This window comes from Arvicanthis niloticus, chromosome 6 (genome assembly GCF_011762505.2).
Source record: "Arvicanthis niloticus isolate mArvNil1 chromosome 6, mArvNil1.pat.X, whole genome shotgun sequence".
NCBI classification, from domain to species: Eukaryota; Metazoa; Chordata; class Mammalia; order Rodentia; family Muridae; genus Arvicanthis; species Arvicanthis niloticus.
The window spans coordinates 36,574,860-36,593,113 of NC_047663.1; the positions used below are offsets into that span (position 1 = coordinate 36,574,860).

Here is an 18,254-nt window from a genome sequence, read left to right on the forward strand (position 1 = left end):
GTCTTCCAGACAAAAATGAAGCCTCCCTTCTTCAAGTTTCTTTTGTCAGTATTTTGTCACAGCTACAAGAAGAGTAACTGATACACTAGGCAAGCACTCTGCCAACTGAACTAGCTGATGGTTCTTAAATGGAATCATAGATGCAGGACAGCTTGCGTCTTCCCCTCCTAATGGCTTCTTTCGGAGGGCCAGTGTTCCCACTTTAATGAACCAAAATTTATAAATTGTGTGCTTTGATGGAGTTTAATATTAGTGTCACATTTTTAAAATCTGTGCCAAACCTAAGGGACATTAGTTTCTTTGGTTTCCTTATAAATATTATGTGTTACTGGTTTCACACTTGTCCATCATTCCTCTGAGTAAGATACTTAGTTGACAATCAAGTAGACATATATGTCACAATGCTCCCAAATCCCTCCCAATTATTTGCATTTGTTTGGTGGTTTTTTTTTTTAATTTGCATTGAGACAGGATCTTCCTATGTATCCCCCGTGGGCCTAGAACTCAATATGAAGACAAGGGTGGCCTTTAACTTATAGTTTTCCTCTGCCTATCCCTTCTGAGTGCTGCGATTTTAGGCATGCATCATACCACACTGGATTTATGTAAATTTATTAAGTCTTTCTATCAGGTATATTACTACAGGGGGAAAAAATCTCAGTGAGATTTTCATAGAAATTACAAACACACTTAAAGGAAACTGACATTGCAAAGCTATAATGTATTCCATAGTCAGGCCTTTACTGATTCTCAGCAGTGCTTCTAGCTCTCCCAGTATGGATATAATATAGTATTTTGGATACTGAGATATATTTAATTAGTTGTTAGGATGGAGGGAAAGAGAGAGAGAGAGACAGAGAGAGAGAGAGAGAGAGAGAGAGAGAGAGAGAGAGAGAGAGAGAGAGAGACAGAGGGAGACAGAGAGAGTGAGCCCATCCATAACAGTGAGTGAACTCAGGGTTTTGCTAGGCAAACACTGTAACTGCTAACCTCCACCCCAACCCCCTTTTCAGCTTTGAGGCAGGGCCTTTCTGGTTTGTCCTCCTAAGTCACTGGGATTTTAGGCCTACACATCAGACTTGGTCTTTGTGCACTAATGTTTACCTTTTAATGTTTTTAAAACAACTTACTGTGTACATATTTTAAAAGAGAAATTTATATTTTCTGCCAAACCAATCATGTCTTCCTTGCATATAGCTTTATTCTCTCATTTCCTGATGACAGATATGCCTTTCACATTTTTAGATGTCCCAGGCATTATCATTCTTTCCAGTTCTCTGTCCTCAGAATCTGTGGCCATAGTCTCCTAGAGCTGAATCTCATTAACAAAGGGAGACAGCAAGTCCAACGGGAGTACCCCTTCCCTCTCCTCAGTAAGCCTCAATGAAACATGTACCGGCGTCCACTTTTCTGGATAATTAACCTGAAGTTTAAAGAAAGTAATCCACTTATCTCAGCAAAATACACAGGGAAGCTGGAGGCACTAGGACACAGAAGGAGGGCTATGGCAAAGTGTGTGTTTTCAGAGATGAGAAAGGACAGAAAGAGCTGGGCGGTGGTGGCGCACGCCTTTAATCCCAGCACTTGGGAGGCAGAGGCAGGCGGATTTCTGAGTTCGAGGCCAGCCTGGTCTACAGAGTGAGTTCCAGGACAGCCAGGACTACACAGAGAAACCCTGTCTTGAAAAACCAAAAAAAAAAAAAAAAAAAAAAAAAGGACAGAAAGCAAGCACAGATGACAGTCTAGACCACCGGAATACACTAAGATGCCTGGGAATTGCACACTTCAATAGTTTGTGAAGAATATCTTAATAAAATGGAGGTTTCTATATGGCATAACCAAATAAACCAAAACCACAGGAAAGTGGCATTTCTGCATAAGCATTAGCACACGGTATTTGGAACATCTAGACACTAAAAATTAAATTTTCTCACAAAGTTTAAGTAATAATATAATTAGCCTATTTCAACTTCAGAACTAAAAAGGTATAAATCATACTACATTGTAAAACTGTTTTAATGTGAAAACACGAATATTTACATGTTTCAAAAATAAAATTGCTATTTATCAAATAAATTACAGAAGTGGGCTTGAGTAAGACATGCCACAGTCTATGAACAAAGTGTCGCTATAGGGGACTTGAGCAAGGCACACTGGAGCCTACTGACAAGGTACCAGTGAGACTCACACTGCTGCCGGAGCAAGGGCATTCTCCACAGAGCATATGTGCTTCAAGAGGAAAATTACTGTCAGATGCAGAGGATATCCCCAGTCAAAGACCACAAAACAACTTAATTCAACGTAATTAGATCCATATACTTTTTTTTATTCCCTTGCCTGATTAAAGTGCCCTTGGAGTTCTTGGAAGAATTCAGAATAATACAATTTTTCAAGTACTAAAAGATGGCCAGATAAATCATGTGCCAGACAGATTTCATGATTGGTATTAAATTTTATCAGTTCAAAATAATTTTCAGTAGGACTTTATAACAATTAATTTTATGGTTACCAACTTAGGTCTTTGTATCTTTATGTTTGGCTTTTAGAAATTCTCAATTACAGGGTAGACCCTGAGCAAAAGCATTGTTAGTAATTTCTATTTCATTTGCCTACCTGATAAATAGACAAATGGTTGGCAATAGGAAATATCAATGGGGGGGGCAGTGCCCTAAGATTTACAAGATTTGTTATTCCTCACTGAACTTCTAGGTTTTGCGTTAAGTAAAAAATAATACTAATAGAAACAAGGCATTAAAAAACGGGTTAAGTGCTTAAACATTCACATTCTCAATGGTTTTGATGAGGCTGAGGGATGCCTAAAGGCAAAGCGGGTTTCATAAGAGAATAGGAAATTGGACTGTGTCTAGAGATATGAACTCTACACAAAATATGCTCATCTCACACTGTGCCACTGCACAAAGCAAAGCATGACGCTGGACATAAAGAAGTCAGTTCCACAGCAAAGAATGCTCAAGACATGACAGATATGTCAAGACAAGTCTGAGATATATTCGAGGCCATGTCAGTAGCTGCCCACTTTCCAAATCTGGACCACTCTAAATGCTAAAATAACTATTGAACAAATATATGCCTTTTAAAGAAAAATTTAAAAAGAGAAAATACAGTGACCAAATAATTAGCAGAACTGACCTGCTCTCCCAGAAAACAGAGGCAAGAGGAAGGAAGCTTCCAGGCCAGCCTAGAGAACACAGTGAGAACCTGTCTCAAAAGCCACAGTCTACCTCAGAATAAAATGAGAATGCCAACACCGGTCACAAATGAGGAAGACTCCACAGAAGAAATGGGCTGTGACATTCAATGTGCTGAAATCATAAATAATGAGCCAAGAAATAATGAGCAGTTCCTGAAAGAAACAGACTTAAAATATGACAGCTTACTGTTCTTGGTTAAATCCCTCTGCTGTTTGTTGGAACAACAACAAATGACATTGAACTGGGGTTGACAGTTAAAAGGATAGAACTATTTTTACTTAATATTTTAGAGGCTTCTTATGGCTATGGAAGAAGATGTTCTCCTTTGCAGAGGACGCATGCTCACAGTAGGATGCAGGGCCATGCTGACCATTAAGAGCTGGGCTGGGCCACAGCTCAGGGGCAGAGTGCTTGTCAAGCATTGTAAGAGGTCCTGAGTTTGACTGCTGGTCCAGCAAAAAAATAAAAATAAATAAAAACCTGAGAGAAAATATGTCTGGTTACTAAAAGCCTAAAATATATGGGAATCAATAAGGACAACTTATTTTTAAAATAAAATCCTAGTATTTATTGAGACAGACGAGTATCATAAAGTTAAAATATTCTGCATATTACAAAATAACGTCTCTACTGGGCCTCCTCACCTCCCGCTCCCTTCCCACGCAGACTAACAACCTGGTGTCAACACATCATGGAGCCTCAGCTGCTTCCCTTTGCTCTCATCTCTCCAGTGGTGAGAATGCAGATATTGTCACCATGTCTAGTATGAATGAATTCTAAAATGTAGCATTATGTGGTGATGGCTGGGATGTGCAGAGCCACCAGCTTAGGGAGAACAAATCACCATGAGATTTCATGCTGATAAAAAAAAAGAAAACATGGTGCCTGCATTGTGATGTTAAAAATAGAATATTAGCCAGGCATGTTGGTGGTGCATATCATTAATTCTAGCACTTAGGAGACAGACAAACAGCTCTGTGAGTTCAAGACCAGACTGATTACAGAGTAAGTTCCAGACCAGCCAAAGTAACACCATGAAACCCAGTCTCAAAAAACAAAATGAACAAAAACCAAAACTGAATACATGTAAGGATCCTGGTATAGTTTCTAATAAAATAACCATTAGATTCTATGCAGGAAAGTATTGTGAAATGAATGCTTGCAGAGCATTTATATATTTGTATGCATAAATGTTTAAAAATTGACTCCCATACACTATGGGGATCCAAAGCTGTAACCCAAGCCCTGGGCAAAAGAAGACTAGAGATCAAGGCTAGACATAGCTACACAGCAAGTTCAAAGCCAATCTGTGTAATGAGACCCTGTCTTGAAATATATAAAGAAATAAATGAAAACTAGCTCTTAAAAGAAAATATGTATGTATTTACAACACTGGCCAGTTTACATACAAAACCGTAAATAAACACAAAGTGCCTAGTAAAAAGGTCCTCAGAAACAGACAACAGCTGGCAACAGGGTTTCATTCAGAGTCAAAAAGGGAGATAGGATAATGGATAAGGATAAGAATAAGCTGATCTGCTCACGTGTCAAGATGTTTAAAAAGATAACTTTATTATTTAACTGTGTGTATGAGTACCACATGCATGCAGGTGCCCACAGAAACTTAGAACACTGGCTCTCCTTGATCTTTGCCGGTGGATGCAGGAGGTTGTGAGCTACTTGGGGTGGGTTCTAGGATCTGAACATAGGTCCACTAAAGAGAAGCAAGAACCATTTTTCTGGTCCTCAATAACAATAAGGTAGGTTTTTTTCTTATGTATTCACTAGGTAGACTTCTTATCTTTCCATAATTTACTAGAACTTACTCTACTACACAGAATATTGTTTCCTCATAAACACTGATCTCTAAATTGATATGAATCTCCAATTACCTCAAATGCCAAACTGCACCAAAAAATCCATCCCTTCAAAAAGAGCACACACTTACTTTAGCCTCAGTCTCTCCCCTGTGAAGCGTGTACAGATGATGGACAGCACACTGTGATGATGACCAAGGATGAGTCAGGATTTGGAAGACATGAAAGTCATGGCCAAGAGTGTCTGTTGTGACTAAAAGCATTCCTGGAAGATAAAAAAAGGCAAAGGATACAAATAAAAATGATTATGTATGTGTATAAGATACTTACAGAACAACCTATTCTTAAATATTATGAATGGGGGAAAGGCTATTAGTTATAAAATAATTAAGATAAAGCACATTGTTTCTATGACATCACACCAGTCCCACCAGTGAAGCTACTAAAGGGGAGTAGATGCCCTTTATTATCAGTAGGAAGATGTTTTATTTACAGAAATTACAAAGTTCTCAGCAATCGTCAGGACACGTGTGAGGACTGGGAAGACAGCAGGGCTGCTGTGGTGATATGATGGCCTTTACCTGAATGAGATCAAACCCCTAGAATTCACAGAAAAATGCCCAGTCTGGTGATGCAGCACTGAAGACACGGAATAGGAGGATACCTGAACTCACTAGGCAGTCTAGCCTATGTGGTGAGCTGTAGGCCAACGAGAGACCCTGCCTCAAAGGAGGTGGACAGCACCCTGAGCATAGCGGCCAATGCTGCTCTAGCTTAGATACACATATGCACCCAAAACACAGTTTAAAAAAGAAATATGTTTCAACAGATACTAATGAAACTAAGAAACAAGTATAATTTACTCAATTAAAAATGGCCATTACTGAGTTAGTGTGGTATCACACTTCTCTACTCCCAGCTAGTCAAGAGACGGGGCAAAGGGATCATTTACACCCAGGAATTCAAGACTAGCCTGGACAAAAGCTGAGGCCCTGCACCTAAAATAAACAAAAGGCACACACACACACAAAAGTACACATAAATAGGTATAATTTTAGTAATTAATACAGTAAAAAGTAATCTCTATCCTTGCATGATATTTATAGAAATTGTTAACAGTACTTTCTATAAAGTATATTCTTGACTTTGAAAAGGTGTCATGGTAATGAGTTACAAAAGTTGTCCTGGTTTTAAGCCAGTGAATCAAGAAATAATCCATTTATCCAATTTCCACAGCCAAAGGAAAAAGTTACCAAGGACTATTGTTTAGTAAACAGGATTTGTGTGTGTGCATCTATCTGTCTGGATATTGAAACCATGTCTACAGAGTTCCTAATTTGCACACAGAAGTCTCTGGGTTAAATCTCCAGCATGAAAAATACATTAATAAACAAAGTTGTTGTCCCCACATAGAACACAGAAATTGCATGGTCAGACACAGGTATACGGTATGTAATTAAATCAGGTTAAACTCTTGACCCTTCATCATGTCTTCACAGGGAAGACTTAACACAATCTTTGTGAACACGAACGAGTCTTGTTCTGTCCCCTGCATTTATACTACACAGTGACCTCCTGATAGTCTTGGTAACCAATGCATATGAGACTGTAGATGCTGCGTGGGAGACTGCTTATCGTTTGTGCTTCAGTGCCTGCCTACTTTGAACAACAATGTGCCATCTTTTTCCTGAATATTATTCCATCATGTAGAGGGGTCCCTGTATTAATTGCTAACTTGAATTCTGAAATTTGATCCTACGGTCTGGGAGTACAGGAAAAGCTATTGCATGCCGCTTTGTCAGATTACCGACCACTGGCATCTCTCTATAATCCAATATGACTTTAATTATTTCATTTACTACATTCTCATATAGTACATTAATTAGAGGGGTGGATTTTAGGTTCATGTCGATTAATTTATCTGCTTGTCTCCTTACTTTTTCTTTGCTTGGCTTTGAGTAGGAGAACGTTTTATTTCTATTTTGGATTCTTTACTACACTACTACTATGACATTGATGACAATGTTTTTCCAGACAGGGTTTCTCTGTGTAGTCCTGGCTGTCCTGGAAATCACTCTGGGACCAGGCTGGCTTCCAACTCAGAAATCCTCCTGCCTCTGCCTCATCCCCAAAGCATATAAATCTTTAGACTAGTGACATAGAATGCTGGGGGAAGGCATGTACCACACAGCCTGGATCTGTAGAATTGTTTTCAAATGGGCTGGGGAAGAATGAGAACACAGTTTCCAGCTACCACAAATTATGCAGTTGAGTTTCCTATATTTGAGGAAATAATATTGAGAAAATATTTGAGGAAAATCAAAGGGGTTAGCAAACCCATGTGATTAGTAGATGAAAATGGCCTTCCTGATCATGGTATCTCCCCTGACAGGGAAATAAAAAAATTGTCTTTTTAATATTGAGCTTTTTTGCTTTAAGCTGTGGTTTTGAGGACTGATCCCTTTACACTCTAATTTGACTGTTCCTGGGTGTACCCTGCACACACCTAGCTCTAGGGTCTGTCCCTTTGCATTTCTGTGTAGATTGTTTTGGTGTCATACAAGAATAAAGGGCAAAAATGAGTGGCATAGAGGTAAGGTCTATCACTAACACAGGAGGATGCAGTCCATCTGAGGGTAAGATTTCCCTGGCTAAATGTAGCTCTAGGTAATACACTATGAATCAAATACCATTTTTCTGGCTATATACATTTTAATACATGAAAAGTAGAAACTATTACATTAATTTAATAATGGGTAATAATTACGTAATACACACATTCGCTTCTCTCCCACCATACCTAGACATGGCCATGAGGTCCTCTCACACACCTGTATTCTTGAGAGCCAAGGCATGTGTACCAATGCCCCGTTACAGCCATGCTTTGTATTCAAGGCATGCTTTTCCCACACCTACTTTATGCTCAGTCACAGGAAGTCTGAATAACTACAACTCAACTGCTATCTTCTGACTCTGCCTTTCCACAAAAATCAGTTTGGAGCAGTTCACAAACAACAGAAACATCACTGTAATGGGAGGGAAAAAAGGAGGAGCTTGTATTTATAGTAAATGTATGCTCACAAACTTCAGATGAACATTAAAATCAGCATTCTCCTCAGAATGAGCATTTAAATGAAAGGCTGACCAAACCAGACCACTCCTGTTCTATATGTGAATGGCAGTCACACATGAGCACTTTAAATACTGATCTGTCTAGCTGTTCCTATGTCAACCACTCTAGTAGAACAATAGTCCTTACCAAGTGTACCTCTATATGCCTGCAGATCCTACCTCAGATGCTGTCCTCTTCCATTCATCCAAGCAAACTTGGCTTTCTAGTCAGTAAAGGAGTTTACATGCTTCACAAAACTTTTAGAATGTAAAAACTTGAAAAGGCAGAGAGAAAAGGAAGAAACAGCTAGTGTACTTCTACAGAATCAAGGTTTTTTTTTTTTTTAAACAATTTCCTCTTTTACATACATACTGAAAAGGAAACAGTAAGCTCTTTTTTTCTGGAAAACAAGTTTTAAAGCACATATACATAAAAGGAAAAAGTCATACAGCATAGACTGTGGCTTGAGAACTATTTATGCAGCATCAGAAGACTAAACCAGACACTGGCCTGGCCATAAACTAAACCCACGCCCCAAACGAGGTGCCAAGCCACAAAAAGCATTTGCGTCATCTGGGAATACAAGGAAAAGAAGGACTTCTAATTATAGGGCCTGGAAGCGGAAGCCCAGAGTGATTAGCGATTTAGGCGCTGCTGTGTGTTTATCTGGAAGCTTCCTCCCCTCACTCACAGCCTCAAGTTTGATAGATGAGCTTCAGTGTTGGAGGGTGGGGACTGAAGCCGCTGATGGAACGTGGTGTCCTCTAGAGTTTGAGGGAGCTGCAGAAGAATGAACGCTAAGGCTGTTGTGGCTTCTTCAGAGCTAAGTCTTTTCAAATGGGAGAAGCTGGCTAGACCAAAGAGTGAAATTAAAGACTAGCAAAACAGCAGTGAGCACAGGCTCCACTGGAAACATGATTTGTCTTTTTTTTTTTTTTTTCCAAAATCCTATTTATAACACCTATCTAATTGAATGGTTCTTCATCATGTACACACACAAAAATTCAAAGACAAATTACCCGTTATTCACACTCTTCCAAAAGATTCATAAGCACTGAAAACAGGGTCAGACAGAGGTCTTTATGGGTCACACTGTAGTACTCATAAAACAAGTTTCACCAATTATATTTTACCATTATTTTTGCAAGGTATTATTTCTGGTCTATACTTGTAAAGTTGCAAACTTGCAACGGCATATAGTCAAATTTGTAAAATAAATTAAAAAAATAGAATCTCAGAATTATTAGAAATCCTTGTCCAGCTCAGGGTCATCACAATGGTCTCAAAGCTCAAAGTTCCCACATACACAGCATCCCTTTCTTAACTACCCCCTCCTTCTCTCCTACTACCCCAGTTCTCTCTCTCTCCCTTTCTCTCCATCTGTCCCTCTCTGCCTCCCTCCCTGCCCCCCCTCAGGCTTTGGTTTTGTTGTTGTTAGTTTTTGTTTGCCATGTTGTGGCTGGAGCCACATACTATGCACGCTCCCTGTTCCTGGCCTACACACCCAGCCCCCAGAGCATCAGTCTCTCCAGCAGTCAGAGAAGCATGTTGCTTAGGCTTTTAAAAGACACTGATAATCAAATCCATCAATGTACTCTTCTGATTTAGGAGACAAGAATGTAAATCTTTATAAAATACACTACAAAACATCCTGTGAGAAACACTGAAGTAAACAGAGCTAGGAAAACAACAGAGATGATTGATTTGATGCCATCCTAGAGTTGTCTATATCCGTAATGAACATAGGTTAAAAATAAAGACAATATTATACACATACATTTCACAGGGACAAGTCTGACTCACTTTTTCTTTAACTTACATCCAGCCACTTCAGCAGTTAGAGAATAAAAGGTTGAACTCTGAAATTTTTTGGATTCTGGAAATGGCTTTGGCTCTCTCCCTTAGGTTTCAGTGTTGAGCACTGTGAGCTAGGCATGCCTGTACAAACCTAATCCCAGGCCTCAGGCTGAGGCAGCAACATCACATGATCAAGACCAACCTGAGCTGCACAGCAAGAGCCTATCCCATAACCCCCAGAATCATTACTGTAATGTTACAATCTGCAAATATGCCTATGATATCAACTAGAAAATTTAATATACTTATACTTAAGTATATGTTTGTAAGTTCCTTATTTTTCCAAATGTTTAAGTTATTCTTATTATTCATCACAATAGATTCCTAATTCTTGAGCCTTATTAAGGCAAAATTTACATACAATGAATGCATTCATTTTTAAATGTTCATGCATATGAGTCTAATATATCAACACAGGTATCAAAACTAAGATAGAGGCATCAGAAATGTATCCCCAGTGTATACAATTGTCCATCCCTTCCCCATCACCCAGGATAACCACAGATTTCTTTCCTGAAATGTACTCATACCACCTGCTTTAGAACTGAGATGGTATATAAGACCTTGTCAAAAGTACTCACAAAGGATTTTCTGGATCTATTCACCAAAAGCAAGTGCAGCTTGACATCACAGAATAGGACACGCTGCCATGTCTGTACCCACTCTCCAGTGGTTCCCGTTCTCTGAACACTGTCACCCAAACTGCTATTTATTCAGTACTAACACTACTTTCTGTGTGGCTATGTTTCATTTCTCTGAGTTGATTATGTAAAAGCAAGATGCTGTGGTCAGATATTAAATGCTTGACTCTACTAGACAATGCCATACTGTGTTCTGAAAATGACAATCATCTTACATTTCCCAGATGCTTAGAAATTTCAACCACTGTACGTCTTTGTACATTGTAGTCACTCCAATGTTATGTTTCCTGGTTTTTGTTTGCATGTTGCTCCACTCTATGGACATTTACATCATGACTTTCACAAATTTCAAACTGAGTTTTCTTATCACGTATTTGCTTAAAATTTATTTTATTATTTTTAATTATGAGCAAGCAGAGACACATGCTTGCGGGTGCCCTCTGAGCCCATGAGAGAGCATTGGATCCTATGGAGCTACCTTTAATTTTTGATGATGGTTAAATTTTGTAACAGTGAGGGGCATTTTTCCCTGGTCTCAGAGTTAAGGGGTATAAAACCTGCACTCTCTTTTTTTTTTTGAAGTTTCCCTGTCATAGATTTAAAATTCTATGATCTATTCCAAGTTGATTACGTGCATGTTTTTAATTAAAGGAATATCCTGTTTTTCCAGCCAAGAACATTATACTTGCCTTGATAAATTAATTCCTATTTTTCTTAAAAAATCAATAGTTTAGTCTATTTCAATATGTTTGTGTTTAACCATACAGTCCTTTCTTCTGTATTATAAATTTAAAGAGTTTAGATCTGTATTCATCTTTTACATGATTAATTTGACTAATTTTATATTCTTTGTGACTCTATATAAAACTATTATCAGCCAGACATTATGCCACATGCCAGCAGTCCCAGGATATGCAGAGGCAGAGGCACAGAGCTCTGTGGATTCAAGGCTGACTCAGTCTACAAGCACGTTCCAGGTCAGCCACAGCTGCATAGTGAGACCCTGTCAGAGACAGGAAAGAGAGAAAGAGGAGGGGAGCAGGGAGACAGAGGTGAGGGGAGGGGAAGGGAGTGGTGGATACAGAGGGGAGGGGAGCTGGGAGACAGAGGTGAGGGGAGTGGTGGAGACAGAGGGGAGAGGAGCAGGAAGACAGGTGAGAGAAGGGAGCAGGAAGACAGAATCGATTATATTTAACATAGACACTCTCAAAAATTAACCATTAGACAAAAGTAAAGACAGAAAAAAATATTAGAAGTGTATCAAGGAATAAACTTGAAAAAATGTCCATATCCTACTGGAACTAAAGAAAAGTTGCAGGGAAGGCAGAAATATGAAATTATGTAGAAAAGGTAAATCCAGGGAGGTAACTATGGTGTGAGAAGATGGGTATAAGTATTTGTAAAGCCTGAGGAACAGCATGGTTAACTGCCATCAACATTCATAAGCATGGAAACACAGGCAACATATGTTCTGAAGTCTAAGGAGAAAAGCGTTTATGTCCTCTGTTAGTATGGAACAAAGTAATACTAGGTCCTTAAGATCTATAGGTGGCCAGACCTGGTGAGATTACACCTCTAAACCCAGAGCTTGTGTGCTCAATACATAACAATATGGAAATTTCATCCCATAAAAAATTATACACAGATATAACTCAACTACAGCTAAGTTAATGCCTCAAGTAATATTTAACTGCTGGCAAGAGAACAGACTACTCTGAATGAGGCACTCACTGTAACTGTAACTCACTGTTACAAAACCTCCAGGCCGAAACCTCTCACTGAAGAGCAGAAATTGGTTATCTCTGAATTTAAATCAGTTTCTCTCTGTATTTTTTGAGACAGGGTCTCTCATTGAATCTGGAGTTTACCAATTCAACCACAGCTAACACCCCAGAAATCCTCAAGTATCCTCTTGTGTTTGCCGTCGCAGTGGCAGGATTTTAAACACATATTGATTGCCACATTCAGCTTTATCCATATGGGTGCTAGGAAACCAAACTTGATTCTTCATATTTCGGTGGCAAACATATCACTGACTGAGCCATCCACCAGTGCCTTGTATTTTCAATTCTACACAGTGCCCAACTGTATGCATTCACACTGCCTACTACTTCAGTGTTAACTGACCATAGCTACTCAATGAAGTAAGGATGAGCTACTGCAAATTCAGGGTTGCTTTAGAATTTGCATAGTGCTAACATGAAAATATATTTGAAATTATGGTAATGTAATAAGATATTTACATTGTATAATGTATCCATGTACATCCTATAATGTACAAAATGTATAAGATAAATACATCACTACCTAATGTAAAACAAAAATACTATTTTTTCTTTTCAAAGTGTCAGGTACTATACTCACTAATCCTAATTCCCACTAACTCTCACTCTGACTCTCACAGGATGACAGGATGACAACTGAAAAAGAACAAAAAAAATTGGAGTAACTCTAACCCTGATTTAAACAGCACTTTGTTGAAACAAGACAGTAAATACAAATTTGTAATAGATAACAACCCCACACTGGGTGTAGTGGTAGTGCAGGTGATATTCTTCAAGCCACCTTTGCAATGTTAAAATACTGATAAACAGTGCTGTCAGATGAAAGTTCTCATACCTTATTATTCTGTAAAATCCTGTGACACAGCCAGTGTGGTGGCTTGTGGCTGTAACCCCAACCCTTGAAAGATTAAGATAAGAAAAAATAATAAATGTGTATATGAAATCATCAAAGAACAAATAGTTTTAAAGAATCACCTCTTACCAGGCTAGGAAACAAACTGAGGTACATAGTAGTTTGGAGTATAGAGTGAAACTGTATAAAATACAACTTAAAAATACAACTGTGAGTCTTTACAGACATTAGTAAAAATAAAGACAGGGCCGGACAGTGGTGGCACACACCTTTAATCCCAGCACTTGGGAGGCAGAGGCAGACAGATTTCTGAGTTCAAGGCCAGCCTGATCTACAGAGTGAGTTCCAGGACAGCCAGGGCTACACAGAGAAACCCTGTCTTAGAAAAAAAAAAAAAAAAGACAGGGAGTTTCATTGACACTTTGCAATGGTCAATGGGAAGAGCTTCTGTGGCGAAAAAAAAAAAAAAATCAAATTAAAACCTCTTTAACAATCAATTTCCAAACAGCCACCTCCTCTCAAAACACAGCATTTGAGTAACCAGGAGAATTTCTATTCTTTTAAAGATGCAGCTAACCATCCGAAGGCTGAATGTTTTACTGGAGCCTTGACATTCATTTCATTAATGCATGAAAAAGCATTGTCCCTGCTGAGGACGGGTAAGTATTAAAACGTCCAAGTGTTACATTTCATAGCTCCAGAAGTTGAGCTGGCAGAAGTGACACCTCTGCAGAGCATGACACTCTGCAATGAAGAGGACGACTCTGGACCTTTCACTGAATGCCACTCAAGAGGCTTAGCTCACAGGTGTCTGCATCAATGCACCCAGTTGGGGAACTCCTTCTGTCATTTCTGACTCCCAGTTTAGTAGAGAGTACATCTCTCTTGACAGCAAAGGTCATATGTTGTGGAACATACTCGCCTACTGCTTTTACTTCTCGAATAAAATGTAATTTGCATAGGATATTTTCGCATCTATTTTAGAGTTTAATTTTGAATATAATGTTCACATGCCAGCATGGACCATCTGAACAATTTAGAGGAGGAAATAACTGCTATTTAAAGAATAATTTAGAAACGAGTGGATTTTATTCAATATATTAATTGAAAAAATATTCTAACTTAGCAATGCTAGAGTTTTTCATAATTATAAAATTTTTTATAATTATGAAAAACTCTAATGGAATTAATAAATATCTGTTCAGTGTAAATTCATCTAGAACTAAGCTAACAGCTCACTAGTGCTTACTACTAATCAGATGCGTAAGGAGATATCCTTAATGATAAAAAATATATTAAAATACCACAGTGAAGAAGGTAAAAAGAGGGGCAAAAAATATCTGGTGAGGTGTCACTGTGTGTTCAGATACTGTTTGAGATGGCAATTTTATACCCTCTTTTATTGATTAGAAAAGGGAGGAAGACTTCATTTATTCAAGATAAAGTAACTGCTTATGTGAACTGAAACAGGAAGGAATATGGAGGACATAGTATTTCATGAGGTTCAGAGAAGGCGTCTTGTATGTCACCTGAAATGAGGCACACAGCCAGAGAACATATGGTTCAATATATTAGGCAGGCAGGCAGGCAGGCAGGCAGGCAGGCAGGCAGGCAGGCAGGCAGGGAGGGAGGGAGGGAGGGAGGGAGGGAGGGAGGGAGAGAGAGAGAGAGAGAGAGAGAGAGAGAGAGAGAGAGAGAGCTTGACGTTGTTTGTCTCTGTTCCTGTCCACTTCATTTTTAGAAACAGCATCTACCATGGGATTCCTGGACTGAGGCAGAAAGATACCAGGTTATAGCTGAGATTTGGCAGAAGTGGGAGGTGTAGGGACAGAATGCCATTTTTTCCTCTGATAATGCAATTTCTTACTGCTTAGAAAAGAAGAAATATGTCTATAACAAGAATGGAAAGGAGGAGAACACAATCCACTAAGCAGAGAGTACTGATTAAAGGTGGAACATTACAGAAGGAAGAGCGGGAGGATGGGAAGGAATATGGAAGGGAAGGAGAGAGACAGGTCAGAAAAGAGCAAAACAAAAATGAATCAAGTCTCTGTAAAGTCCTAACCATAGATTGACCTGACACAGAAGATCAGATGTGAAGATCCAGCTCAGGAAAGCCTCTGAGACCTGTGAGCAACAAAGCAGGGTTCCAAAATCTCCCAGAGGCTAGAACGCATACATATGAGCAGAACATAGTAAGAAACAACAGCTTAGTGGCTGCAGACGTGGCTCAGAGGAGTTAGGCTCCCAGCATCCACACTGTGGCCAACAATTGTCCCTCTGTGAGCATTTCATGGTACACATACTTACATGGAGACAAAATACCCATATACATAAAATAAACACATCCATTTTTTCTTAAAGCAACAGCTTAAAACTTCTGAATTTGGTAAGAATAAGTGGGCCATAAGCTAAACTGTAGAGTGGGTGCTGACCTGGGGAAGGGCCAAGCCCTGTAATGTACCCTGTAATGCAGAAAGACACCAGGAAAGGGTGCGCTCATGGAGAGGATGGCCTGTGTGGACTCCACTTCTTGCTCAACTGTGCTAAAATCCTAAAACTGCCCTAAAAAGCAGAACACAAAAGTTCTCTTGAAAATGTAACTCATTTTGTACCTAAATAATTGAAAGCAACAGACATATACCACCCATATTGAATCTACAAAGGTCTCAGCAAGGCATCTCCAAACAAATCATAAATACTACCATTAAAATATTTGTTTTGATTCTGGACTCAGAGTCTCAGCTAATAAACAAGTGTGGGAATGTGAAATTAAAAAGCAAACTGAACACAGCTGCTCAACAAGAAGTTTCACAAGCCTGTTTACTGGCATCCCTAATTTCGTTTCTGAAAGGTCCCACAAACAGAGCCGGCAGCGACCCGACATCAGGGCAACTTTCCTCACTAACCCGCACTGTGGTGGTACTCCGCCATGCATGGTTGACAGAATTTTTACATTACCCAGGAGATGACCAAAGGTCTGGTTTGTTCTTACTTATATTGTTCACATATATTATATCACATAACTGTCATCTAAGACTGTCTCTTTTTAAAGAAAAAAACTAAAACAAGTTTACATATATCATATCCTTGAGTATGAGTCATAAAGTAAGAGCCTGAGAAGACCCAGTGTTAGAAACAAAATGCCAACAACTTCTTTTATGTGTTTTGATTGTTTAAGAACCTCCCTAAACTGTAATATTCCAACAAGCACTATTGTTATTTGCTATCTATTATAAGCCCCATGAAAATGTTAGTTTTAAATGGCAAAGCATAGAGAGGGCTAAAATTAGAGAGGTAAAATCTCATGATATAAATGAATTTAGAAAAATGCTTGGGTAAAGATGAACTGGTTCATTTAGTAAAGAATTTAAAACTTACTGTTCAATAAAAGCCAATTAAATTAAAGAATCAAATACACCAAACAGGTCAATTTAAATACAAAAGGTGCATACTGCATTAAGATCCATCCAATTTATACAACTCAAGTCCTAACAATAGAATTCTGCCAGCAAAGGGAGAAAATCTTATTTTATATCATTATGCATAATACCCAGCTTAGTAGTGAATCTATAAAGGAGAATTCAAATGAAAAGTAAAAAAAAATTATCTCTGCTATCCTGATCATTTAAACTAAACAGAGGAAAAGGAATCACAGCCATCTATTTAGACACATGTGCAGTAACATGGTGTGTGTGAACACACACATCTAAATACAAGAAGGAAGAGAAAACACTGAGAAGCCAGACAGAACATTAATGAAATCTGGGAATGTGGCCAAGCCTATGCCCCACCAACCCAGAATAAGAATGGAGGCCACCTGGGCTACATATGAGAGAAAAAAGGAGGTCACCTGATGACAAGTGCTTACTAAAGAAAGCCATGGCTAACCAGGTGACTCTTTATAAGAGACTGAGTAACTCTTAATGAGTACTTGCTTTACAATTGAAAAAACAATCAAGATTTCCATCCAAATCATTGACAATTAGATGTTTTACATATCTTAGACAACTGAATGTTTTCTATCCCTTTGTGCCTCATTAAGCAACAGCAGCATTCACAACGGAAGCATCCACAGTCAAACAGTAAAGATCTCAGGTGAATGTAAGCAACTGCATACACCTCTGTCTCAGGGGCTAGAGAGAGGCAGCACTTGATTGATCTTATCAAGGACTTAGGGTCAGATCCCAACACCCACATGGGGGCTCACATCTAGCTGTAAGTCTGATGCTAAAGGACCACCTTCTTCTGGCCTCCACGGGCACTGTATACACATGATACATATCCAGGCAAAACCATCATACAAATACACTTTAAAAAAAAAAATCTCTGCCTACAAACTACAACATACCTAACTAGTTGAACAAGATTTCATTATAAAAATCACCACCTAAGTCAAATATTATACACATAGAGAACATTTTCAAAACCCTACTGTACTGGCTGGTTTTGTGTGTCACCTTGACACAAGCTAGAGTTATCACAGAGAAAAAAAGCCTCCCTTGAAGAAATGCCTGAATGAGATCCAACTGTAGGGCATTTTCTCAATTAGGGAGGGCCCACTGTGGGCAGTGCCATCCCTGGGCTGGAAGTACTGGGTTCTATAAGAAAGCAAGCTAAACAAGCCAAGGGAAGCAAGCCAGTAACATCCCTCCATGGACTCTGCATAAGCTCCTGCTTCCTAATCTGCTTGAGTTCCAGTCCTGACTTCCTTTGGTGATGAACAGCAATGTGGAAATGTAAGCTGAACAAACCCTTTCCTCCCCAGCTTGCTTCTGTTTCATGGTGTTTTGTTCAGGAATAGAAACCCTGACCAAGACACCTACCAAAATTATGAAAACTGTAAAGCAAAGCTTCTATATGTTGAGCAGAGAGAGTCTCACTGCCCAGTGCTTCTGCTTCCCAGAGGCAGCCTCCATTGAGCTAGCACTGGCTTCTATACAAGGAACAGTTATGTCCCAGCCAGCTCTGTATAAGT

At 39.0% G+C, this 18,254-nt stretch overlaps 1 protein-coding gene across 13 annotated transcripts in view; it reads right to left on the reverse strand.

Annotated features, from left to right (window-relative positions):
* The window catches only part of Bcas3 (BCAS3 microtubule associated cell migration factor), a 460,608-nt gene that overhangs the window by 312,263 nt on the left and 130,091 nt on the right, over nucleotides 1-18,254 (reverse strand). For all 13 annotated transcript variants that reach the window (XM_034505325.2, XM_034505328.2, XM_076936103.1 and 10 more), the window contains one exon: nucleotides 5,161-5,294. In XM_034505325.2, coding sequence (XP_034361216.1) covers nucleotides 5,161-5,294 — 134 coding nt within the window. The remainder of the gene's footprint in view (nucleotides 1-5,160; nucleotides 5,295-18,254) is intronic.